The 25,803-nt window shown below is 45.6% G+C and overlaps 1 protein-coding gene across 3 annotated transcripts in view; it reads right to left on the bottom strand.

The window, feature by feature from the left end:
* The window catches only part of NID1 (nidogen 1), a 97,303-nt gene that overhangs the window by 8,820 nt on the left and 62,680 nt on the right, over positions 1-25,803 (bottom strand). For 2 of the 3 annotated variants that reach the window (XM_033841920.2, XM_033841919.2), the window contains exons 13-17: positions 14,085-14,303; positions 11,355-11,527; positions 6,720-6,846; positions 2,885-3,056; positions 490-647 (exon numbers count right to left, since the gene is read on the bottom strand). In XM_033841920.2, the coding sequence (XP_033697811.1) occupies positions 490-647; positions 2,885-3,056; positions 6,720-6,846; positions 11,355-11,527; positions 14,085-14,303 (849 nt within the window). Of the gene's footprint in view, positions 1-489; positions 648-2,884; positions 3,091-6,719; positions 6,847-11,354; positions 11,528-14,084; positions 14,304-25,803 lie in introns of those variants that run through there. The other variant, XM_033841921.2, reaches the window with a different exon arrangement.

The following is a 25,803-nucleotide window of genomic DNA, read 5'->3' as shown; positions in this document are numbered from 1 at the left end:
TACTGAAGCCACAACTACCGAAGCCCGCGCGCCTAGAGCCCGTGCTCTGCAACAAGAGAAGCCACCGCAACGAGAAGCCCACGCACCGCAGCGAAGAGTTGCCGCAACTAGAGAAAACCTGTGCGCAGCAATGAAGACCCAACACGGCCAAAAATAAAAACAAATAAATAAATTAATTTTTTTTAAAATGTGAAAACCGTTTATAGCTCCTGGGTTATACCAAGGAGGTTGGATTTGTCCCAGGGCTGTAGTTTGCTGACCCCTGACCTGGAAGATTAAGAGCTCTCCCTAGACTGTGTCAAGCCTAGAGAAACAATAAATTTCAGAGCAAAGATATGCAGCTATTGTTTGTGCAGGAAAAAAGCAGTTATCTTAAGCTCTCTTCCCCGTAACAGATAATCTTGATAGTACAGGGGGTAACAATAATTGTTTGGTAAAAAACAAGGCACTGTTCCAACCCCGGGAGCCAGGCCTGGGGCTTTCCATCACCTGCATCCACCCAGCAGAGTTGAGATGAGTAAGCGTCAAAGGTCAGCCCGTTGGGCAAACCCAGGTCATCCTGCACAAGGATCCTCCGGTTTGTGCCATCCATATAGGAAGTTTCGATTTTGGGGCTATCTCTGTTCCAGTCTGTCCAATAAAGATTCCTGGAGGAGGAAAAGGAGGAGAAAGAGGAAGAAAAATATGAAGATGCATGAGAAAAAGTTCACTTAGAAAACACTTAAGACTCACAGACTTGGAGAATGAACTTATGGTTACCAGAGGAGAAGGGTTGGGGGGAGGGATAGTTAGGGAGTTTGGGATTGACATGTACACGCTACTGGTGGCGCAGTGGTTAAGAATCCGCCTGCCATGGGAGGGAGGGAGACGCAAGAGGGAAGAGATATGGGAACATATGTATATGTATAACTGATTCACTTTGTTATAAAGCAGAAACTAACACACCATTGTAAAGCAATTATACCCCAATAAAGATGTTAAAAAAAAAAAAAAGAATCCGCCTGCTAATGCAGGGGACACGGGTTCGAGCCCTGGTCCTGGAGGATCTCACACGCCACAGAGCATCTAAGCCTGTGTGCCACAACTACTGAGCCTGCACTCTAGAGCCCACGAGCCACAACTACTGAGCCTGCGCTCTAGTGCCCGCAAGCCACAACTACTGAGCCTGTGCTCTAGAGCCCATGCGCCACAACTACTGAGACTGCATGCCACAACTACTGAAGCCCAGATGCCTAGAGCCCATGCTCTGCAACAAGAGAAGCCACCTCAATGAGAAGCGCGCGCACCGCAACGAAGAATAGCCCCCGCTTGATGCAACTAGAGAAAGCCTGCGCGCAGCAGTGAAAATGCAACGCGGCCAAAAAAATAATTAATTAATTAATTAATTTTAAAACAATGGATAACCAGCAAGACCTACTATATGGCAGAGGGAACTCTGTTCAATATTACGTAACAACCTAAATGGGAAAAGAATTTGAAAAAGAATAGATACATGTATATGTATAACTGAATCACTTTGCTGTACACCTGAAACTGACACAACACTGTAAATCAACTTGACTCTAATATAAAATAAAAAGTTAAAAAAATAACAACAACAACAAAAAACTTTAAACGAGGGGAATTCCTTGGCGGTCCAGGGGTTAGGACTCCGCGCTTTCACTGCTGAGGGCCTGGGTTCCATCCCTGGTTGGGGAACTAAGACCCTGCAAGCTGCAAGGGGCAGCCAAAAAAAATTAAAATAAAATTTAAAAAATAAAGTTCATTATGGAAAAAAAACACTTATAAAGAACCCATGGTGAAGACATTAGCAGACACTGAGACACAGAACGGCTGAAAAGGATCTGCAGGCGTCAAGACATTTTCCTTTGCAAAGACCCTTGGATCTGGCTCTTCACTTGAATCTTTCTGTTACTCTCGATTTCACTCCCCTTAAACATAAGTTACGTATTATATCTCAGTAAAACTGTTTAAAAAACCCCAGAACGGGCTTCCCTGGTGGCGCAGTGGTTGAGAGTCCACCTGCCGACGCAGGGGACACGGGTTCGTGCCCCGGTCCGGAAAGATCCCACATGCCGTGGAGCGGCTGGGCCCGTGAGCCATGGCCGCTGAGCCTGCGCGTCCAGAGCCTGTGCTCCGCAACGGGAGAGGCCACAACAGTGAGAGGCCCGCGTACCGCAAATACAAACAACAACGACAACAAAAAACCCCAGAACACCATAACTGACATAAACACATGGGAATAATTCCCATATGCTGTCACCACACAGGAAGGCACAGCAGACCCAGGGGATGAAGCCCAGAAGCAAGGCTGGCAGAGGCAGTGGTCAAGGCACCTGCTGTCAGGCAGGTGGTTGAGTGGCCACAGAACAAGAGGTGTGGCTCAAAGGGAAAGAGTCAAAGCGTCAAGGAGACACGGGCCCGGTGTGTAAGATGTAGAGCTTGCAGTAAGGGAAAGGGAGAAAAAGCACTGATATGCTGACAAAACCCATAGGGAGGGACTCCAAGGTGTTCATGATGGGTTGGCCCCCAGGAAGGAGCCCCAGGGGGACATTTATGCTACCTTGATACTCTTCTGGGATCGATACAAGTCAGGTGTTGATTCCCATTCAACCCAAGTGGAAATATCCAATTTCTGAGCTGTCAACTTACAAAGGCTCTTGGTTAAAGATTGGAAAGTGGAACACGGTATCAAGTCCATGATCACACGTGAACATACTGCCATCTCGCCATGGATATCTGCAAGCCACCGACTGTAGACTCACTCGTCCTAAACTCATTCATTTCAGGAGAGCAGTGCTGGAGTTATAGCCTAACATTTGAGAAAATCCAAAAGGGCAGATGCAAATAGAAGAGACGCACACACAGATTTACACAAAGATACCCTCTCACGGAATCCGTCACGATGCCTCTGGGATTCACCAAATCAGTCTCAAACAGCACCCGGCGCTGGGTCCCATCCAGCTTTGCAACTTCTATCCGATCCAGGTGAGAATCCGTCCAGAAGATGTTGCGGCCAAGATGGTCAAGAGCAATGCCTTCTGGGCTTCCAAGATCTAGAAGCAAACACCAAACATGGGCTTCCAAGATCTAGAAGCAAACACCAAACACTCCTGATATTTTTTAAAGCAAGTAAGATGAGGTTTTTCTGATTACTCAGTGCTATTTCACCTGGCATCCAATCCTTGCACCTTGAAAAAAGCAAATGGGAGTGTTCAATGCTTGTTGTTTAAGATAAGTAACACTTAGTGACAAATTGAAAAATGCTACTCATTCCCTCGATGGACATCCACCCTGTGCACTACATTGGGAGCCAGGCCCATAAAGATGCTGAAGCTGTGGCCCTGCCTTCAAGAAGAAGCCCACAGCCAATCACAGTTCAGACTGAGTTCCAGGTTCTGTGGGAACATGAAGGAGGGACACTGGACTCAGCGTAGGGACACCAGGGGAGGATTCCTGGGGGAGATAACACCTCCTAAAGCTGGTTCCTGCAGAAACAACAGGACTTTGTCAGGCAGAGATCCTGGATAAAGGTTTTCCAGGTAGTGGGACCAGCACATAGGTCTAAAGGAAGAATAGACACGGCCTGAAGTAAACCATATGTCATTTTGTGTGGCTGGAGACCCCGAGGGTGGAGGGTGGCCAGAGATGAAATTAGGATGCCCGTGTTAATGAGCTTAGAGCTTATCCCTTATGCAAAGGGGAGGCACCAGAAGATCTGAAGATGGGAACGGGACAGATTTACCTTATTCATCAATGGGGAAAAAAGGTTATTTCAGAGAAATAATATATGCAAGAAATCACAGCTGTTATTACTTTGATACAAGTATTAGGATTACAAAGAAGGGGTGTCAGGAATTGTGAATAGCACCCAGAAGTCCTACTAGGCTATAAGCAACTGATTTCCAAGCCAGGGGTTGCCACAGCCTCAGCTGACTGCAATGGGAACCTTCAGCACCCACCTAACCCAATCAGGAGTTCAAGATTGCAATGGTTTCCTGACTAGAAATACAATCAAGTTAAAAGCTAAAACCCCACCAGGGTTTTACTGGTGTCATCTGGGATTCTTTCCCCTCTGCTGATTATAGAATCGAAGGTCATCTAGTACAGCTGGAAGTGGAAACAGGAAGGGGGAGAGCCGAGGATGGAGCTAACCTGCCCCAGGGGCCTGGAACGAGGAAACCAACCCAGCACTGTTTTTTTTCTGCTTTCTTTCTTTATTTGGTTGCATCGGGTCTTATTTGTGGCAGGCGGGCTCCTTAGTTGTGGCTCGCTGGCTCCTTAGTTGTGGCAGGTGCAGCACTGTGTTCTTTCATCAATAGAGGAGCAATCCCGACCTTCAGCCCCCTCCACATCGGCTTTCACTAGACCCCTAATACAATCATGACTGTGAATGCCGGCAATGTCTAAGCCCCCTCAAAGGACCCCCAACAGAGGAAGTTTATTAAGGATTAAAAACAGCAGTTTCTAATTTTAAACAAGTTCTTTATTGTTCTATCCAAAAGTAAAGATTTATAAAGTATTAAAATATTTTCCATGTCCCTAGAGGCAAAGAGATGGTGAGACTGAACTCCAAAGGCCCCTTTCAACTTTCAGACAATATCAGAAGAAATCATTCTGGGGTATATTTGGAATGAGTACATCCTGTCTGAGAGGCATGAGCTATTCAGACACACATAGAACAGTGGGACCAGGGAAGGCTGTTCAGTGAGCGTCTCTTTACAAGTTCCAGGAAGGAACTCCGTGTCACGTTGTCTCTTTATAAACAGCCCTACTCTTGACGTCAAACCCAAGAGCAACCCTACCTCCTTCCCCAACCAGGAAAATACTTTATGGGATAAGGAGCCAAAGGAAAGGCCTGGAAAACCTCATCCTTTGCTGTGAGTCAGGGCAAGATGGGAAGACGTCAGGGCAATATATTCCACACTGATTATGTTGAAAGGAAACAGATGACGATACTTTTCAAAGATATTTGGCTAGGACTTTAACTCAAGGAAAGACAGAGAAACCCAGGATTCAGACGTTATGAAATTAAGAAGAAAAGAAAAAGAAAAGATACACACTGCCATTTTCACTCACTAGGAATGTACCAACACATACCACGATGAAGATGTAAGTGGAAGTTTCTTTCTCTCTTTTTGAAATTAAAAAAAAAAATGTATCCCTAGGGATCTTTCTTCTACAAAGATCACATTCTGATTTAATTCTGTGTTTTCACAGTGGGCTTTTGTCTGGAATGTTTCTTACTGAGCTTAAAGCTTTCTTGGATTATCAGTTCCAAAAGCAACAGGAAATAGCAAACGATGACCTACTCCCCTCTTCCACTGGGTTTTGAAGTTAAATCACAGATAATAGCAACAACATTTTTAACAGTGATAAGATGCAAAAAGGCATTTTCAAACTTCTGTTCATTAAAGCAAGCCATGAAAACTAGCAGACATTATTTAAATAGCATACTGGATTCCAGAAAAGGATTTGAGGTCTATGTCCAAAGTCAGACATATTTAACTCAACCTCAGTTTAATTCCTGCTACATCATCTCTTCCGAAGGAGCCAAGGAAGGAAAAACATGCCCCAGGGGCTACTCCGCAGGCACAGGGACCCTTCCAGAGTACCAATTTCTAGGGAAATGTTAAATTGGAAATTAGAAAATCTACAGTTGGCCCCAAGTAAAAAGAAATACCAAAGAGGCTCATATATTTTAAGGATGTATCTTTGATTTGAGTGTTTTGCAGAGGAAACAAGATGATTTTACACAGCAAATATCATTGGCATGACAATGTCTTTTGATTGAAAATATCTGCAAGTCAGCTGATGAGTCACAGACTTCGTAATGTGTAATATTTGACCTTTTCAGTACAGGAGAATTTTTACAGGCCCTTGGGTTTTTGTCATAATGGACTTGAATCTTGATACAACATATCTACGTAAAATAGCCTTGGCTTGTTGAAGGTAGGCATTAACATAATAGAGTCCTCAGCTTAAATCAGCATCCGTAAGTTAAGGAATTGAGGTTAAATGTTGAGGGGTAAGCTGTGCCGAAGTGCCATGTGCTTTATCATCAGTGAGGCAACAAAAACAGAAATGTCTGTAAGAGTTCAGCCTGATTTTCTGTACTCTTCTGGCAATCTGAGCAAGGTCCAGTGGGGGTGAGGTAGAAGAGAGGAGACCCACCCCACCATGAGATTACAGGTTGAAGTGACAACCCTTCAACTGGAAAACCGTCTTGCGAATAGACTCACTTCTCAGGGACAATATTTGCCAATATGCTCGTGATCCTTCCATCTTTACGATCTATCTGCTTATTGCCTGATGGACCACCCACCCTGGGGCAGACAGTCTGAGAATCGGTTCTAGGCTCAGCAGCCAGAAGGTGAAATGTATATCCAAACTGGATGGTGGAGTTTGGCCTTTATTATTCCTTAAAACTGGCTACAGAAGCTTTCAGAGACAGGCATGGACATTTACCCTGTTTTAATTTTACTCTCCTCAGGCTAGCAACAAATCCCAGCTAAGATGTTCATGATTTAGTGATGAGTCCTCAGAGGACTCTTCAGAGAAGGCTGGAAAGGGCGATGTTTGAGGTTGAGAACACAGCCCCTCTCAGATTACCATATCCTGCAAACAACCATACACCGCACCCCTCCACTCTCTCCCAAGAGCCACGTGGGCTGCTAGAAGCAAAACCCCAAAAGGAAGACTGACATTTGCTTGCCCACCTTGTCGAATGATGGTGCTTGGCTCTCCACCATGCAGACTGGCTCTCCCAATGGAAGGCTGACTGATGTCGGTCCAGTAAACCATCTTGTCCACACAGTCGAAGGCCAGTCCAATGATGACTTTATCCTGGAAGTGCAGACCAGTGGTGAGAGGGGTCCACCTACTAGTGAATGATGATGGTGGGACTCTTTCCTGTGCTTAGAGGCATTGAGATACCTTTTGAAATGAATTGTCTTCAAGTCTTTGTCTTTTTTTGGCTGTGCCACGCAGCATATAAGATCTTAGTTCCCCAACTAGGGATCAAACCCATGCCCCCTGCAGAGGAAATGCGGAGTCCTAACCACTGGATGGCCAGGGAAGTCCCTCTTTTGTCCATTTTAAAAATTAAATTATTGAGTTGAAGGAGTTCTTTCTATATTTCAGATAAAAATCTGTTGTCATACACATATATATATGTACGTATGTATATTTTTTCTCAGTAAATAGCACTTTTTCATTTTCTTAATGATGTTTTTGGAGAGCAAAAGTTTTAAATGTGTATTAAGTGCAATTTTATTTTTCTTTATGGCTAATGCTTTTCGTATATCATCTAAGAAATCTTTGCCCAACTGAAAATCATAAAAATTAAATAAAAGACATAAATATTGGAAAGGAAGAGGTAAAATCACTCTATTTTAAGACTATGATTATTTATGTAGAAATTCCTGGGAAACCTATAGTAATATTTTAACTAAAAATTGAATCTAGCAAGGTTGCAGGATCCAAGGTCAATGTAAAATTGTATTTCTACATACCAGCAAAAAGTAGAATTTTAAAATAATAATGTTCATAATAGCAGCAAAATATTTAAGAATAAGTATTTTAAAATGTGCAAGATTCTATACTGAATACTATAAAACATTGTAGAGTGAAATTAAAGAAGACCCAAATAAATGAAGAGATGTTAGTTTAATGGATCGTAAGATTTAATATTGCTAAGATATCCAAAATAGAGTTTAGGATATCCCTAAATAGAGTTAAAGATCCAGTGCTATCCATATCAAAATCCCAGCAGGCTTTGCTTTTCTTTTCTTTTTTTTCCCTTTCCTTTCCCTTCCTTTTCTTTTTGGTAGAAACTTATAAGCTTACTCTAAAATGTATATGGAAATGCAAAGTGAGGCCCTGGGGACCACAGAAGTGTAAGACCAGGATGCTCTTTTACTGGGAGAATCAGGGTTATTATCAGCAGACACTTGCCCTCCAAAACTCATGTCATAAAGGAACAGAGATCCTTACCATACACCATATACAAAAATTAGCTCCAAATGAAGCGAAAGTCTAAATGTAAGAGCTAAAAATACAAAACTCTTAGAAGAAAACATAGTTGAAAGCCTCATAACATTGGATTTGGCAATGATTTCTTGGATATGACATCAAAGCAAAAATAGATAAATTGGATCTTATCAAAATTAAAAGCTTTTGTTCAGTAAAAGACACAATCAACTAAGTGAAAAGGCAACCAACCCATGGAAGGTGATAAAATAGTTGCAAATCATGTAACTGATAAGGGGTTGATAGAATATATAAAGAACTCATACAACTCAGTAACAATAAGAACAAAACAACCCAATTACAAAATGGGCAAAGGATATGAATAGACATTTTTCCAAAGATATATAAATTGTCCGTAAGTATATGACAAGATGCTAACATCACTAATCATTAGAGAAATGCAAATCAAAACCACAATGAGATACCACTTTACATATATTAGGATGGCTACAATTAAAAAACAGAAAATAATAAGTGTTGACAAGGTAGAAGGGAAATTGGAACCTTTGTGCTCTGGTGGTGGGAATGCAAAATGGTGCAGTGCTAAGGAAAACCGTACAGTGGTTCCTCAAAAAATTAAAAATGGAATTACCATGTAATTCCAGGTCTTGTCTATATACAAAAGAAGTGAAAGCAAGGACTTGAACAGATGTTTGTAAATCCATGTACATAGCAACACTATTCACAATAGCCAAAAGGTGGAAGCAGCCCAAGTTCTCCAGTGATGGATGAATGGATAAACAAAATGTGACACATCCATACAATGGAATATAATTCAGCCTTAAAAAGGAAGGAAATTCTGACACGTGCCACAACATGGATGAAATCTGAAGATATTATACTAAATAAAGTAAACCAGTTACGAAAGGGCAAATACTGTATGATTCCACTTATAGGAGGTCCCTAGAACAGGCAAATTCATAGAGATAGAAAGTAGAAGGGGATGCAAAGGGCTGGCAGGGGAGGAGGGAGTTTTTATTGAATGGATCCAGAGTTTCAGTTTGGGATGATGAAAAAGGTTCCGGAGATAGATGGTGATGATGGTTGTACTTAATGCCACAGTGGCATTAGCTACAGTTAAAATAGCTAGATGGTAAAGATAGTTAGATAGATAGATAGATACATACATACATAGAAGGACAGACAGATAGATGATACATAGATAGGAAGGACACAGTGAATATTTATAAGGTTGTTTCAGCACTCTCCCTCCACTGATCCCATCTCAATTTCCTGCTCTTCATAGCCTCATTTGGCATTTAAGCCTCTCCCCTTGGTCTTGGGGGAAAACGACTTTCACACGGAATTTAACCCACTCCCACTACCCGGGAGTGTGTGCTAGTGGATACGAGGAAGAATGATGATTACCCCTGGAGGGATTTGTGCTTCAGTGAGGCAACAGGAAATCACAAAGATCACTTACACATTTGTTCAGCAAATATTTTTCAAGTGCCAAGCACAGTGTGGGATCTGCCAATACCCCTGTGAAACAAACACCTCCATGAAATAGACGGACAATTTCTGATCTTGCTGTGCTTATATTCTTGGTGGGAAGAGATACAACAGACATAGAACATGTACCCTGATATACAATGTTTTAAGTAGTGCTGGGAGCCTGATGAAAGACAAAGCAGGGTAGGTGGAGGCTGCAGTCTGGATAGGGCAGCCAGGACAGGTTTCTCTAAGAGCTGATGTGCCAGTAGAAATTCAAGTGACATGCAGCAGTGAACCGTGCTAGTGTCTGGAATGAGAGAACTCCAGGCAGGGGGACAGCAAGTGCAAAGGCCCTGAGGTGGGAGTGCGAATGGTGAGTTGAGGACTCAACTCAATGGTGAGTGAGGGGGCAGTGGTAGGGAACGGGGTGGGAGAGGTAGCCGGAGGCCATGGAAAGAACTGGATTTTTTTCTGGGTGAAGGGAACCCATCAGAGGGTTTTGTGTTGGCAAAGAACATGAATCCAATCACAGCTGCTTTGCAGGAGGCTTTTTGAAAAGCATTTTTACCATGGATGGACCTAGAGATTATCATCTCTAGTAAGTTAGTAAGTCAGGAAGAGAAAGACAAATACCATATGACATCATTTATATGTGGAATCTAACATATGACACAAATGAGCTTATCTATGAAACAGAAACAGACTCACAGACAGAGAACAGACTTGTGATTGCCAAGGGGGAGGTGATGGGGGTGAAGGAATGAGAGTTTGGGATGAGCAGACATAAACAATTACATGGATAAACAAAAAGGATAAACAACAATGGATAAACAAGGTCCTACTGTAGAGCACAGGGAACTATATTCAATATCCTATGATAAAACATAATGGAAAAGAACATGAAAAAGAATGTATATATATATATATATATATACGTATAACTGAATCACTTTGCTGTAGAGCAGAAATGAACACAACGTTGTAAATCAACTATACTTCAATAACATAAATTTTTTTAAAAAGAAGCATTTTTATTTTGCAGACTTTTTTGGATCATGTTTCCTCCCTGGTCAAAAAGAAGAGGGGGTATGGCGGTGTGTAGAGATCCATGCAGGAAAAGAAAATAGGGCAGGTGGGAAAGACAGGGGAGTAGGGAAAGGAAGATGAGAAGAAAGTAACATGTCTACCCGGAATCTTTACGCAGCCTCTGCAACCAGCACGGAGGGGTAATGAGGATTCCTGCTGGACTTTCATCTCTAAGAGCTGGTAGCCCACTCGCTGCTACTTCTTCACTCCTTAGAGGACCCTGACGGCCCCCACTGCCCTGGCAACCCTGGGTCCACAGCCAGAAACCTCCACCAGGTCTCAGGTTTGTTTTCCTGGCAGGAGGTCAGGATCCCAGACACAAAAGCTCCTCAGAAGTGTCTGACCTCTAACTAATGGACAAAAATTCCCCAACTCACAAAATGCATCTTTGAAGCTTTGAAAAGCTCTGGTTACTTACTACTGCCTCTGGGCAGACAGGCGCATCTTGAGCTGAGCGGCTGCGGAAAGATGAGTCACGTTGCTAATTTAGCAGGGACGACAACATCAAACCTGGCAGATGCTCGCAGACAAGAGAGCAAACTCACATGATGCGCCCACCTGAGGGGTCAGATACCAAAGGGGTCTCTCTGGAAGGCCTCCTGTTTCTGCTCCCACCCTCGAGCCTCACGGGGGTGCTTAGGAATACAGTGGCCCCATTTAGAGGTGGACACCCAGGGTCACACAGAATGAAGAGGTCCTGGGTCCAGGGGTCCAGCCCTGGTCCCTGGGCTGACTGCACCCCGCCCGTTGCTCCAGGCCATTGAAGCAGAAATTGTCACCAAGTGCCATCGGCCAGCACTCACCGGGGCATGAAGCAGCGCCTTGGCTTCCGTCTTGGTCATGGTGTTTCCCTCCAGGGGGAGGTGCTCTATCTTCCCGGTCTGGGCGAAGAGTAGGTGGGTCCCAGGTGGCAGGGGGATCACGGCGGTAGGAACTGAGGGTCTGTGGTGAACCGGGGGAGCCACTGTACTCAGACCTGGGTGGTGGGAGATGGCAATGAGTAAGGCCCCCGTGCAGTAGGAATGCACAAACGCACACGTGCGGGCGCGTGCACGGACTCACACACACACACACACACACACCGGCTCACGTCGCCTTCATGGCACCACAAACTGCACCGTCACACGTGCACATTTAATATCCGAAAGCACAAGGAGCAGAAAGACCTCAGTCAATCAAAGGGCATTTGTGATGAAGATGATGCAGGGCCAGAGTTTAACATTAAAGGTCGATTGGAAAAAAACAATGGCTCAGTCTCCCCCTTAATGGAACTAACCTGGCTATCGGTGCCCTGCTCTGCACACGGGCTGCAGCAGTGAACAAAAACAATGCAACAGCGGCAACCCTGAAACCCTGGCCACAGGGAGCTCGCACCCCAGCAGGAATCTGCTGAGTATTTTCATGCTCGAGGAGACCATCTGAGCGGACTAGCCCCACTCAACCCATCCCACGGGGGTGGGAGGGTCTCAGACGCCACAAACGGGAACATAGGCCTTCTGGGCTTTCCAGAACGAAGTGATGGGCAGGGCTAATCCTCCCTCAGACTCGGCCTTGCCTCTTACCTGCTGACCTGGTGACCCAGCACAGCTCCTGGCTCACCTGACAAGAGAATGTCCCAGGAGGGGACAGGCAGCCTGTACTGCAGGTAAGGAACATGCAGTGGCTGTCGGGAAACCTGGGCCCCAGACCTGGCCCTGACACTCGCCGTGCGGACACGTCGTGGACCTTCCTGGGCTCGTTTCCTGCTCTCTGAAGTGAGAGAACGGGACCAGGTCATCACCGAGCTCATTTTCCATGCTTTTCTCTTGTCCATCTTGCCTGTTATACCCAATCAATGATATAAACCAATCTGGTGGACCTTTTTAATATCTCTGGAATCTATCCCTCCAAACTCACTGCCAGCATCTCAGGTCAGACCCTCGCCATTTCTCACCTGGATTAATTAGAAATACTGCAATTAATTAATTGCACCCACCTCCCCACCACCAGGGCCTCACTCCTCCCTTTCAGCTCTTCTAAAACTGAAACCTGGTCACATCAGCGCCTGCTCGAAACCCTTCCTGGGCTCCCTCAGGACCAATCCAGACCCCTCAGCGGGGCACCTGATGTCCTTACCTCCATTCTGCTCCCCTCCCACAGGACACAGACCCCTGGGGGTTTCTTTCCTGCCTCTCCGCCTGTTGCTGCTGCCTGGACCACGGGTCTCCTCAACCCCTTCTCCCCAGCGCAGCTGACTCCTGACCCTGCTCAAAACCTTGGTTCTCACAGTACTGCTCTGCAAAGCCTTCCTGGGCTAGCCCGCAACCCCCCAAGCCACTGTGCTTCCTGGCCCACCTATTCTCTCTTAAGGTTCCTTTCCCTACCCTGCACCTGTTTACCTGTCCTCTGAGGTTCTGGGGCTGGCACTGGGGCTTCCCTCTGGGCTGCCAGCACGGACCACACCAATCTGACACTCAGTTAATGCTGGCTGGCTGGCGTAATGAAGATTGTGAGTGATCACTTGTCACTTCCTTTTTTTTGGCCGCCCCTCGCAGCACGTGGGATCTTAGTTCCCCGACCAGGGATTGAACCCACGCCCCCCCGCATTGGAAGCGCGGAGTCTTAACCACTGGACTGCCAGGGAAGTCCCTGTAAGTTATCACTGCTTACTCAGCAGCCTCTTAGCAGCTTTGGGAAACTATCTGGTAGGGGATCAGTTTATGATTATTAGCTAAATGGAGAATGGAGAGGCAAGGATTGATTGTGTTAGATTTTGGTAATTTGTGACAATTACCATTTTCTATGCCTGGGACAGAATTTCAGAGCTGAGAAGCATCCTAGAGATTATTTTGCTTGAATCCGATGTTGAGGCCGAGGACGCTAAGACTCAGGCAAGTATCTGTCCAGGGTCACACAGCCTGGCCCCCAGCTCGGCGCCTTCCCACAGTCATGGACCGTTGCAGAACTATCTTGCAGAACCCTTTGCGGCTGTTTGCTCCTGGCGTTCTAAATGGACCGAGTACCTAAAGGTCCAGGAGCAACTGTGAAAGAGGCAAGTGTCCCAGGAAGAGAACAGTTCCACGCCTGAGTAAGCCCCTCCGTGCCTGGGGAGGGGCTCCGGTTGGTCTCTCCCATCCCTGCGCTGTGTGCCGGCGCAGAGCTGCTGGAATGCTGGGCCACCCACTGCAAGGTTTACCACGGGGACCCCGGAGCACACACCCTCTCTGCTACCAATTGCAGCCTCAATGCAGCGGGTCCTGCCCATCATTTGCACAGAACAGGTTTGCACAAAACAAGAGGAGGAAAGGCTAAGAGGGAGGAGAGGGAAAGTGGGGAGAGAGATGGTGGGGGTGGGCAATGATGGGGAGATGGAAAAGGGGGCTGCAGAGGGGAGAAAGGGAGGGGGGGACGGGCTTCGAGCCAGTGGTGCAGGTCAGGATTTAGGGCAGGCAGAAAGTGCCAAGTGCACCTTTGGCAAGGGTCCCCGGCAAGCGTCCCCGGCGATGCTCGCAGGTGCTGAGACTTCCGGTCTCCAGCACTGTCCTCTGACTTACACGGTGGCCTCATCCCGGGCGTGGTCCTGGTGCCCTCCACCTCGCGGCCGTCGCGGTCCACACACCAGCAGTAGCCAGTGCTGCCGTGGCACTGGGTGGGCGCGTAGTATCCGTGCTCATCACACTCGGGAACAAACAGTCCCGGAGGCCGGGGGCGCTGGGGGTCCACCGCCCCGAGGATGTGTTCTCGTTCATGCTGGCATCGGGTTTTCTCCACTTCTGTTAGAGAGGCGAGCAAAAGGGGGGTCATCAGCTCAAGTCCCCATATCCAACTCAGAACCTCAGGAGCTGCCTGTTCACTACTGAGTTTTGTTTCATTAATTTAAAAAAATGTTTAATTTATTTTTATTGAAGTATAGTTGATTTACAATGTTATATTAGTTTCAGGTGTACAACATAGTGATTCAAAATTTTTATAGATTATACTCCATTTAAAGTTATTATAAAATATTGGCTATGCTCCCTATGCTGTACCATATATCCTTATAGCTTATTTTTTAAAAATTTTTAATTTAATTTTTATTTTATATTGGAGAATAGTTGATTTACAATGTTGTTAGTTTCAGGTGTACAGCTAAGTGTTTAAATTATACATATACGTATGTCCATTCTTCTTCAGATTCTTTTCCCATACAGGTTATTACAGAGTATTGAGTAGAGTTCCCTGTGCTATACAGTAGGTCCTTGTTGATGGTCTATTTTATATATAGTAGTGTGTATATGTTAATCTCAAATGTTTTATTAATTAAAAAAAATTTAAACATCATTATTATTTAGTGAATTTAACGGTCAAGAAGAGTATATCTACATTTTCTTCTCCTTCCTAGGCCATTTTTTTTTTCAGTTTTGAAAAACTGAGGCAAACTGACATAACATAAAATCAACCTTTTTTTTTTTTTCTTTCTGGCAGCACCCCGCGGCTTGTGGGATCTTAGTTCCCCGACCAGGGATCGACCCCGGGCCCTCGGCAGTGAAAGCACCGGGTCCTAACCGCTGGACCGCCAGGGAAGTCCCCAAATCAACCACTTTACAGTGAACAATGCAGTGGCATCAGTACAGTCACAACGCTGAGTGGCCGCCTCCTTCCTCTGGCACCAACGCATTTCCTCAACTCAAAAGGAAACCCCAGACCTATTAAATGGTTGTCTCCACTTCCTCCTTCATCCCAGCCCCTGGCAACCGCCAGTCTGCATCTGTCTCTATGGATTTACCTATATTCTGATTATTTCACATAAATGGGATCGTACGATATGCGACCTTTCGGGTCCGGCTGCGTTCACTCAGCAGAACGTTTTCAAGGTTCATCCATGTTGTAGCCATGTAATAGGACTTCATTATTTTATTTTTTTAAGATTTTGTTTGTGTGTGTGTGCGGTACGCGGGCCTCTCACTGTTGTGGCCTCTCCCGTTGCGGAGCACAGGCTCAGGACGCGCAGGCTCAGCGGCCACAGCCCACGGGCCCAGCCGCTCCGCGGCATGTGGGATCTTCCCGGACCGGGGCACGAACCCGTGTCCCCCGCATCGGCAGGCGGACTCTCAACCACTGCGCCACCAGGGAAGCCCTAAGATTTTTTATTTATTTATTTTTTTGGCTGCACCACGTGGCATGTGGGATCTTAGTTCCCCGACCAGAGATCGAAGCCGCGTCCCCTGCAGTGGAAGCTCAGTCTTAACCACTGGGACCGCCAGGGAAGTCCCAGTACTTTGTTCTTTTTTGTGGCTGAATAATATACTATTGCATGGCTACACCACATTTTGTTTATCCATTCATCACTCGATGGACAGCACTGACATTTGTTTTAAGAAATTTCAAGTGTTTCTTAAATTTGTCCTTTTTATCATCACCAGCTTCTTGATTATCCACACTGAGTCTGGGTCAAAGATTTGGGGGACCAAAGATCACAGGGCACATTTACCAACATTTGTATGTTTCCTTTTAATTACGTGCTAGTGTTTGGCATGAAACATGGCCTTTTGACTGTGTAACTCAGATCCCAAGGCTGGGAAATACTGCTCTATCTTTGGGAAATTGCTGATGAGAAGCTATGAACTGGAGTAAACTCCCATGTTTATAGAGTTGTAAGTGGCAGAGTTGCAGCTGCTTCCACGCTGGCTAGACTCCAGCCACCACAGAATCCAGCCAGACCAGCGCTGCCATCATCTCTGCGGCAACCGCCACCCAAAGCGATGCCCAGACATTGCCGAGAGCCACACTTCAGCCAAACTGAACCACGTCTGCTGCCCCTCTCCTGTGGGCCTTTCCATGCGCCGTTCATTGTGTGACTCCCTGCCCACCCCCGCCTCCTGCCCGGTGAATCCTTCAAGAATCAGCTCAGGCATGTGCTTCTCGGGCCCTCCAAGAGCTCCCAGGATGATCTGGGCTCGCCCGCCCTGTGACTCTCATCACACTGATGCTGAGACTCTAAGGCTGTTCCTGGTCTGTCTCCCTGAGCAGATTCTAGCCTCTGAGAAGGTAATGAGGGACTGCATCCCCTTAACCTTGACTTAGGAAGCCCCTCCTGGGCTGGAGTGGGGATGGACATGGTAATAAACCCCAGGCCCTGCCCTCAAGGAGCTCCCAGTCTGGAGGGAAGGGAACAAGCAAACACACAGTAACAATCCAATGAGTCAGTGTCTTGACAGAAGAGCCCAGGACACAGCACATACACACAAGAGGTCCTCTCAGTAGGGCTTGGAGAGCAAAGGCGTGCTGGAGTGCGTTTTTTGGATCTATACTGGAAGACTGTGGTTATATAATCGAGGGCAGGGTTCCACTGACTTTTCCTGCTAAGGAGCAGAGAATAATTATTTTTGGTTATATGGGCCATATGGTCTCTGTCACAACTCAACTCTGTGGATGTGGCATGAAAGCATCCAAGTTTAATACATATTGTAAATGAATGAGTGTGCCAATAAAACTTTATTTACAAACAGTGGGCCAGATTTAGCCTGTGGGTCTGTAGCTGTCAGCCCCTGCTCTAGGGCATTGCTAGTTATGTTAGGGAGAAATCTTATATAAATACTCTAGTTAATATATTAATGTGTATTAATATATTACTGTGTTCATAATATATATATTGTAATAATAGAGTATATAATAATATATTACATATTTCACAGAATTTCGTGTCTGAAGAATGTTTTTGATCCTCAGTTCCACCACTTCTGGCCCTGTCAGCAATGCTGGTTGACCAGCGATGGCAGGAGTAACTAATCCCACGGTATTATTTGAGGCGTGAGCGAATGTGATGAGACACTGTGAACGGCTGGAATTTTAAAAGTCTTGCACTCCAGCATTCATCTGTGACTGTATCTACGCCAGATGACAGAAGGAAAACAAGTCTGTGGGCCACAGATAATTTCGGGGAGTGAGTTAAGCTAACGTGTGTGTGTCACCGTTGCCATAACACGTTCAGTGAGCAGGGGGCGTCCTAGGCACTGGGCATGTGGGTGCAGAGGGCCCCGGGCTGGGCTAGGAGTCCAGAGACCCGGGTTCTAGCGTTCATCTGTGACTGTATCACACAAGAGATCCTCTCTGTAGAGCTTGGAGAGCAAAAGCGTGCTGGAGTGTCTTTTCTGATATTTACTGGACGTTTGTGGTTATACGATCGAGGGCACGGCTCCACTGACTTTTCCTGCTAAGGGGCAGAGAATAAATATTTTTGCTTATGTGGGCCATATGGTCTCTGTCACAACTCAACTCTGTGGATGTGGCATGAAAGCATCCAAGTTTAATACGTATAGTAAATGAATGAGAGAGTGTTCATCCGGGACTGTATCTACACCAGGCCTTCACAGTGCATTCGGTGACGTGTTGCCGATGAATGTTTAAAGTGCCTTTGTGCTGCCAGTTCTCATGTCAGCCTGCTGGACACGGCCGGCCCCTCGATTAGAAACAGCGAGCCTGCCAGAAAAGTGTGTGTTGAACCTGGGAGGGGAAACTGGGTCTGCTTTCTCTTTTGTCCCAGAGGCTAATATAAAAAACAAAAACAAAAGGCCCTGCTGTATGGCACAGGGAACTATATACAATATCCCGTGCTAAACCATAATGGAAAGAATATAAAAAAGAATGTATATATGTGTGTAACTGAGCCAGTTTGCTGCACAGCAGAAATTAACACAACATTGTAAATCAACTACACTTCAATTAAAAAAATAAAATTAAAAACAACAACAACAACAAAACGTATTTGATGTAGGAAGAGCCAAACAAAGACACAAATAAGCCGTCTGGTTGATGATAAAAATGTTGGTTTTCTTCACTCTTGGATGTAGGGCTTGTTTACTTCCTCAGTATCTTACATTTGTACAGGGCTTTAGTTTCTGTACAAGCTGTCTCTGCTCACACATCGTTCACTTAATTCTCACCATAATCCTATGCAACAGGCAACTACGGTTTTTACGTCAAATGAGAGAACGGAAGCTCAGATTGGCTTCCCCAGGCCACAGCAGCAGCGAGTGGCTCAGCTCAAGCTAGAACCCGGGTCTCTGGATTCCTAGCCCAGCCCTGGGCCCTCTGCACCCACATGCCCAGTGCCTAGGACACCCCCCGCACACTGAATGTGTTATGTCAACGGTGACACACACAAGTTAGCTTAACACACTCCCCCAAATTGTCTGTGGCCCACAGACTTGTTTCCCTTCCATCAACATATGTGTATGGTGCCGCCTTTCCAGCTAGAAAACAGGCTTGGTATTCTGTGTACTGTCAACCAAATGAAACTTTTAAGGGAGGAAGGGGTACCTCCCTTGTACGTGGCTGACAGTTTTGGGTTAGCCAATACACAAAATCTCAAGTGATCTAGGATTTCCAGTGGAGCTGTATCTCAACTGTATCTTAAGTGCTGTATCTTGAACTTATATTAAGGTGGGGGAGACCTCAGTTGTGACTCAGGAAACAGAATTTCAAGTGTGTGGTTTTTTTGTTTTTTGGCCGCGCTGCGTGGCTTGTGGGATCTCAGTTCCCCGACCAGGGATTGAACCTGTGCCCTCGGCAGTGAAAGCACCGAGTCCTAACCACTGGCCCGCCAGGGAAATTCCCCAAGTGTGTCTATGGAAAGCTGTGATATCACTGTGTTCCCTGGGATGGCTTCTCAGCCTGGCCCACAGCAGCCCCTGTGGGTGCCTCCTGCTCAAGGCTCCAGGCTCCCACAGGGAATGTCCCACTGTGGGTGGGGTGGGGAAGGGCTAATAAAGACACATCGGCCTTGCTTCTGGTTGATAAAATAACTGAGGCAAGATTCTCTTTGTTCACCTAGTTTAATCTGCTCGGGGGGAGGAAGCATCCGAGACCTGATACTTATCCAGGGAACAGCAGGGAGTCTGGGGTGACTCTTCTCAAATTGGGGACAAAGAGAATGAGAGGAAAAGGAAATAGATGGAGAAGAAAAAAAGCCCATGTTTTTGTCTCTTGATTTACATCCCATTCCCTTGCCTAATTAAACTTCTTCCTAGGTGTTAATTCAAATAAATAACTCTTGTAGCCTCTGATATACTCAGTGGGATGGAGGAACTCGCTGGGGGGGGGGGTTCCGTTTATTCAACCTCTTCCTGCACAGTCCAGCTCCCTCCGTAAGGGGCCATCTGCTCCCGGTGGCACTGCCACACACACGCATCTTGGGATGAGCTAACATGGGCGTGGTGAAACCATGCCTGGTCTCTGCTGGGTTTGAGATTTTGGGCTCCTAGCCTCATCTCATTAACTGCCAAATGGACCCTTGTTAGTCCAAGATTGCCAAGTTTCCAAGAATGGGAATCTACAAGTAAAAGAACAATACCCATCTGATGTGAGGTTTACTAAGGACACCGCCACAATCTCCACCACCGATGATGATGATGATGGTGGTAAAAATCTCTCTACTTATGAACTCTCTTCAGGTCCCTTCCCAACATTTGCCCCCAATCCTTACAGGACTGGTGAGGAAGGAGAATGCCCAGAAAGGGGGAAATAAACTCGCAATTGGCAAAGGGCAAAAGGGGAGGGGAAGGCAGAAAGGTCATAAAGCATCAGGAAGAGAAAATGCACCTCTAGCCTGTGTGCCGTCTCATCGTGTGAAACTGCGTCTTTGGGTTTTACTCCCGTCTCCTCGGCCCACCCCCTGCATCCTTCCTCTCCTGACACCCCATAAGTGTGGGCCTTTTTTTGGGGGGGGCCCATTGTGTGGCTTGCAGGGTCTTAGTTCCCCGACCGGGGATCGAACCCGTATCCCCTGCAGTGGAAGCGCAGAGTCCTAACAACTGGACTGCCAGGGAATTCCCTAGTGTGGGCTTTTTAAATTTGTGTATCTCTCAGATCAGGAACCCCATAGACCCTTGAATCATTTATGTATTTGCTATAAGCATTTACTGAAACCTCTGCGAGCCAGGTGCCCTGAAGGCTGTGGGCACTGTCGCTAGATACGAGGGCCCTGGGAGTTCACAGGACCCCACCAGGGTAACGCATTGTGAGAAGTGGCTGGTAGCGATCGAACAGGCTGCTTGGGAGCTGAGAGGAGGACCACCTCGGTCAAGGGGTCACCTGACACCGAGGGCAATCAATCTGCAGTGTTCCTAATACACCCCTAATGCTCTGCGTGGTTGAACCCAGTGGCCTGGGTGTAGGACTCACCTCAAGCTGGGGGTTTTCAGGCCGTGCATGGAGGAGGATAAAGAAGCCAGGAAATTCAGGATATTGGTGAGGGCGGTGACATGATGCTTCTTGGGGTTACGGTGAGAGGACTTCGAGAAAAAGAAGGGATGGAGAAGCCGACTTGGAAATGAAGCTGTGTGAGGCTGCAAGGCAGGGAGGTAGTGGCCAGAGGGGGCCACAGGCCTCAAGACCATAGGAGTTCTCCAGCCTCTGGGGGCCTGGTTTTCGGGATCCTCTACGTCCTGACCTCACCTGAGCTGCTTAACAGTATCTCGTCCCCACTATTCCTCCCCATCTCCTGTTCAAATCCTACCCATCTTCCAAGGCCAAATCCTACTTCTCACGCTTTCCCTCACTTCCCTAGCCCACCTGGATCTCCCCTCCCAGCCACGAGTTACCACTTCCAGACTCGCTATAGTTTCAAGTGCTCTCTTTTCCTGCACAGGGACAGTGTGAGCTCCTCCTGAGCGCAGACGTTACTGTTTATGTGCCGAGTACAGTGACAGGCACATCACAGATGCGTAAGAAATATTTAGCAGTTGATCTTGGCTAGTTAGCCAGGTGCCTTGGGCAAGTTAGTAGCCTATCTAAACCCTCATCCATTCAATGAGGTTCATCGTACCCCCAATGACACATACCAGACAATGATGGAGAAAACTAAGAGTTGTGGTATCCTGGACACCAAAAGAAGAAAGTGTTTTAGGCGGGAAGGTGAGGTCAACTGTACCAAGCGCTGCTAAGAAACGGGGGCGGGGCTAAGATCTAACAAAGTGAAGGTCATTGCTGGCTTTTACAGGAGCAGTTCCAGGGTGGGGAGGGGGGTTGGGGGACGGTAGGGCAAAGCTGGCTGCAGTGGTGAAACCGAGCAGGACCCTGTGTGGCTCCCGGGCACAAAAGCCTTCCTGTGTCCCCCCCATTTCTTAATTACAGGAAATAGGCTTCATTCAGCCTCCAAGACCTTCCCTGAGTTCCAAAGGGCAGGTTCAGACCATTGCTAATCAGGGAAGGGAGGGGATGCAGAGACAGGAGAGGAATAGTCAAGAAACAATAGCGCAGCCTTGGGGCAGGGTCCTGGTTCCCCCTCAAGGGATACACAGAACAGTATCTTTTAACTGTTTTGCAGACACCGAAACCCTCACCAGGTGGAGGAAGTTAACTGTTAGCTGCCCACAAGCACTAGACCCCAGACTGGTTGGAACCAGAAGGTTGATGATGCAGACTCCCGCTTACCTCACCACCAACCAATCAGAAGAAGGTCCACGAGCTGATCACACCCTCTTTGAACCATTGCTATAAAACTCCTCACTACTCCCTCCAGGTCAGGACACACAGTATTGAGGGCATTAGCCCACTGTGTCCCCCTTTGCCTGGCAAAGCAATAAAGCTCTTCTTTTCTACTTCACCCAAAACTCTGTCTCCGAGATATAATTGGGTATCGGGGTACAGAGGCTGGATTTGGCTTCAGTAGTTCAAGAAGGAATGGGAGGCTCTGGGAAGAGGTTAACAGCCTAGTTTTAGAATCTAATTAAAGACAGAATAGCTACAAAGCCATGGGCAACATTTACAATGAAACGAGGTGACCAGGTTGTCCTATAAACCCTCAGACACAAGCAGGGGTCACAAAGCCCCCCTGGTGTCAGCGTCTGTGTAGAGAAAGGAGAGGGAAGCGGCAGGGCATCTAACAGTTCTGGGAAGAGGAGAACCCAAAGAGCTAACAGGTGCTCAGCTGGAAAGTGAGCCAATTTGAAAATGGCAGCTGAAACTTTGGAGGGATTTTTCTACTCCAAGGTGGAATGTAAAGCCAACAGCAGCTGGAAGATCTAGCCCCTACTGGGGAGAAAGTGCTGGGAATGGAATCAAAACTAAGGAGGATGAAGATGACACGTACAAGGAAAGAGAAGGTCCGGCGGGGGAGGGGAGCAGAGCCAGGAAATTGTAATGTAAGCTGAAATATTTTTAAACACTTCACCAAAAGAGCAGAAGAGGAAGCTCTGTGTCGCTAGAAAAAGCTATCTGCACCAAGCTTCTTCCAGAAAGTTCAGGGAAACTAAAACTCTCATAAAAATGAACAACAGAAAAGTATGGAAGGCAAATCCAACACAAAGTTACTATAAGGAAAAAGGATATAAAAGGATAGTCAGGAGTACAACAATCCTACAGAGAGTGAAAGCTTGCCAAAAAGATGTGCTAACTGTAATCGTCTATTGGGTTGGCCAAAAAGTTCGTTAGGGTTTTTCTGTAAGATATTATGAAAAAACCCAAACGAACCTTTGGCCTGCCCAATATTTCAAGTTAAGCGAAAAGACAGTAGACAATGATTAAAAAAACAGGAAAGAACAAAATGAATCAGCATTTGAAAAACTCAAAAATGAGGCAACAGAATTCAGGGAAGAAGTAGAAACTTTTAACAAAGAAGCATTTCAGAAATGAAGACTCAGCTAGACGGAACACAAAGTGAATAAACAGAACAGAGTATGCCTTAGGAGAAACAGAAGGTGGAAGTGAGGAAAACGTTTAAAGAGAAAAAGAAAGGATATCAAACAAATTTAGGAGATTCGGGCGAATACTGGAGACAGGCAAAGAAGGTTCAATACGCAAAATGGAAGTCCCTAAAAAATAACCCAAAGCAAAAGGAAAGAGAACAGAAACTAAAATTCCAGAAAACTTTCCTGAAATTAAAAGATGTGAAATGACAAATTGAAAAAGCACACCGTGTAACTAAGACCCAGAAAAACCAACACCAAGTCATATTCTAGTAAACCTGTTGAACTTTTGAAGGGAACTATGGAAGAGAAAGAAAAAGAATCCTTTGGGCATCCAGGTAAGAAGGGGGAAATTATCTTCCGATGATCATTTGCCCTTTGGACAGCCATGCTTTACGTCAGAGGAATATTTGAGATAGTCAGAGAAAGAAAATGAACCAAGGAATACTGTTTTCATGAGCCCTTCCCGAGAAATTTACTAGAGAACAAGCTTCTGACAACCAAATAACTAGAGAGGCATTGACGTAAGGACTGGTAACAAGCAATAAAGAGTGACTTGCTGAACTAAGACCCAATGAGGGTTCGAAGTGAGAGAACATAGGGACTTCCCTGTCGGTCCAGTGGTTGAGACTCCATGCTTCCACTGCAGGGGGCGTGGGTTTGATCCCGGGTTGGTTAACTAAGATCCCACGTGCTGCAGAGCGCAGCCAAAAAACAAAAACAAACAAAGTGAGAGAATATAGTAGGTGTTGGTTACACGTAGATGCCCAGGCAATGTAGATATAACTACAAAAATAGGAGGGCACGTGCAAAAAACTTTAATTGTTCTAAGAAATTGTATTGGTGGTATGTAGTGTTTGAATTCTCAGCCTGTTATGTGTGTAATGTGGAATAAAGTAAACACGAACTATGGTCTGTTCTAATTCTTACATCCACTGTGCCCTTGAGAACCAGAATTCTCAGTGTGGAAGAAAGGAGATATGGATATAATCTAGACGGGGTAAAGGAAAAACGCTGTGGTCATGTATCTGAATTGGAACTATCAACACGGACTCATGAATTCCTAGCTCTGTTTGAACATTTCTACTACTTAGATTGTGGTCCTGCAATGCTATTTCCCACTAAAAGAAGAGCTTCATGGAAAAAAGGCTGGTTCTAGTTCAGAGAGCAAGGAAGATATTAAAGACCACAGTGGACCCTCTGTATCTGCAAGGTTCCACATCCTTGGATTCAACCAACTACAGATCGAATATGTTAGAAAAAAAAAATCCCAGAAAGTTCCAAAAAGCAAAATTTGAATTTGCCACACAATTTACATAGCATTTTCATTGTATTTACAACTATTTACATAGCATTTACATTATTTTTACAATTTTTTACATACCATTTACATTGTATTTATAATTATTTACATACCATTTACATTGTATTAGGTATTGTAAGTAATCTAGAGATGATTTAAAGTATCGGGAAGGATGTGGATAGGTTATATGAAAATACTACACCATTTTATACAAGAGATTTGAGCGTCTGTGGATTTTACTATCCTCAGGGGTTCTGGAACCAGACCCCCATGGATACGGAGGGTTGACTATACTAGGATCATGTCAAAAGGACCAGAGGCCAAACTGAAGAGGTTCCCATGGGCCAAAGATGGGACTCTGAATCACAATGAGAATAATGATTACAACCAATCGATACCCATGAGTCTATAATGCTATTAAAAAACTAACAATTAATTAGCAAACTTCATTGGCTAATAAGGAATCAATCTGTTATCTTGTCAAGCAGTAAGAAAAAAAAAAGGGAAAGATCCAAGCATTTATCCTGCCTTTTCTTTATGAGATGTACCACTGGGCATCCAAAGGGTAGATGAGGGGAAGCATTTCTTTATAAGTAGTCCCACTAATAAATGAAAAAAAATACCCCACCATGATGATAGAATTAGACTACTGCCATTTTGTTACCCACTAAACATTAATGGACCTAAGCAATGAGCATCAATTCCAACTAATAAAGGAGAAAGAAATGATAGAATTAACATCTCACCATTTGCCACTCCTTGGAAATTAATGGATCTAGGACATAATCATTAATGGCTCCTAACATCACCTGGAGTGAGACAAGCAGACTTTACGCTCTTCTGATGTAAGGTAAGACCACCAATTGTCTTGCCAAAAGGACTGAACCCAAGTCTGATCAAGCCTCTGGACTCACCTGCCAGTTTGCAGACTATATGGAGAACAGAGAAGCGTGTTGAACTGCCCCAGACTGTAGGAAATTACAGCTCAAAAGTCTTGGGTTCTTCAACAGATAAACTTCAAGGACAAGAAAGGGATGGCAGAGGGAACTAGAGATAGAAAAACGAGCAACTCTAAATCTATAGTGTCTAGGAATGTACATGTATGATGAAACAAGAAATGCAAGGAAGTGATTTCTGTGAAGGTGATGTTGGTGGTTACTTTTGGAGACAAGGAGAAGGCAATGACTGGAACAGAGCACCTGCACCAGCTTCTGGGGCTGCTGGTGAAGTTCTACTTCTTGACCTGAGTGGTAGTCACATGGGGGTTCACCTTAGCTATCCATCCTTGAGCTATCCATCTGTTCC

The sequence above is a fragment of the Tursiops truncatus genome, chromosome 16 (assembly GCF_011762595.2).
Source record: "Tursiops truncatus isolate mTurTru1 chromosome 16, mTurTru1.mat.Y, whole genome shotgun sequence".
Taxonomy (NCBI): Eukaryota; Metazoa; Chordata; class Mammalia; order Artiodactyla; family Delphinidae; genus Tursiops; species Tursiops truncatus.
The sequence above is the reverse complement of the archived record's forward strand: the minus strand, read 5'-3'. Positions and strand labels throughout refer to the sequence as shown.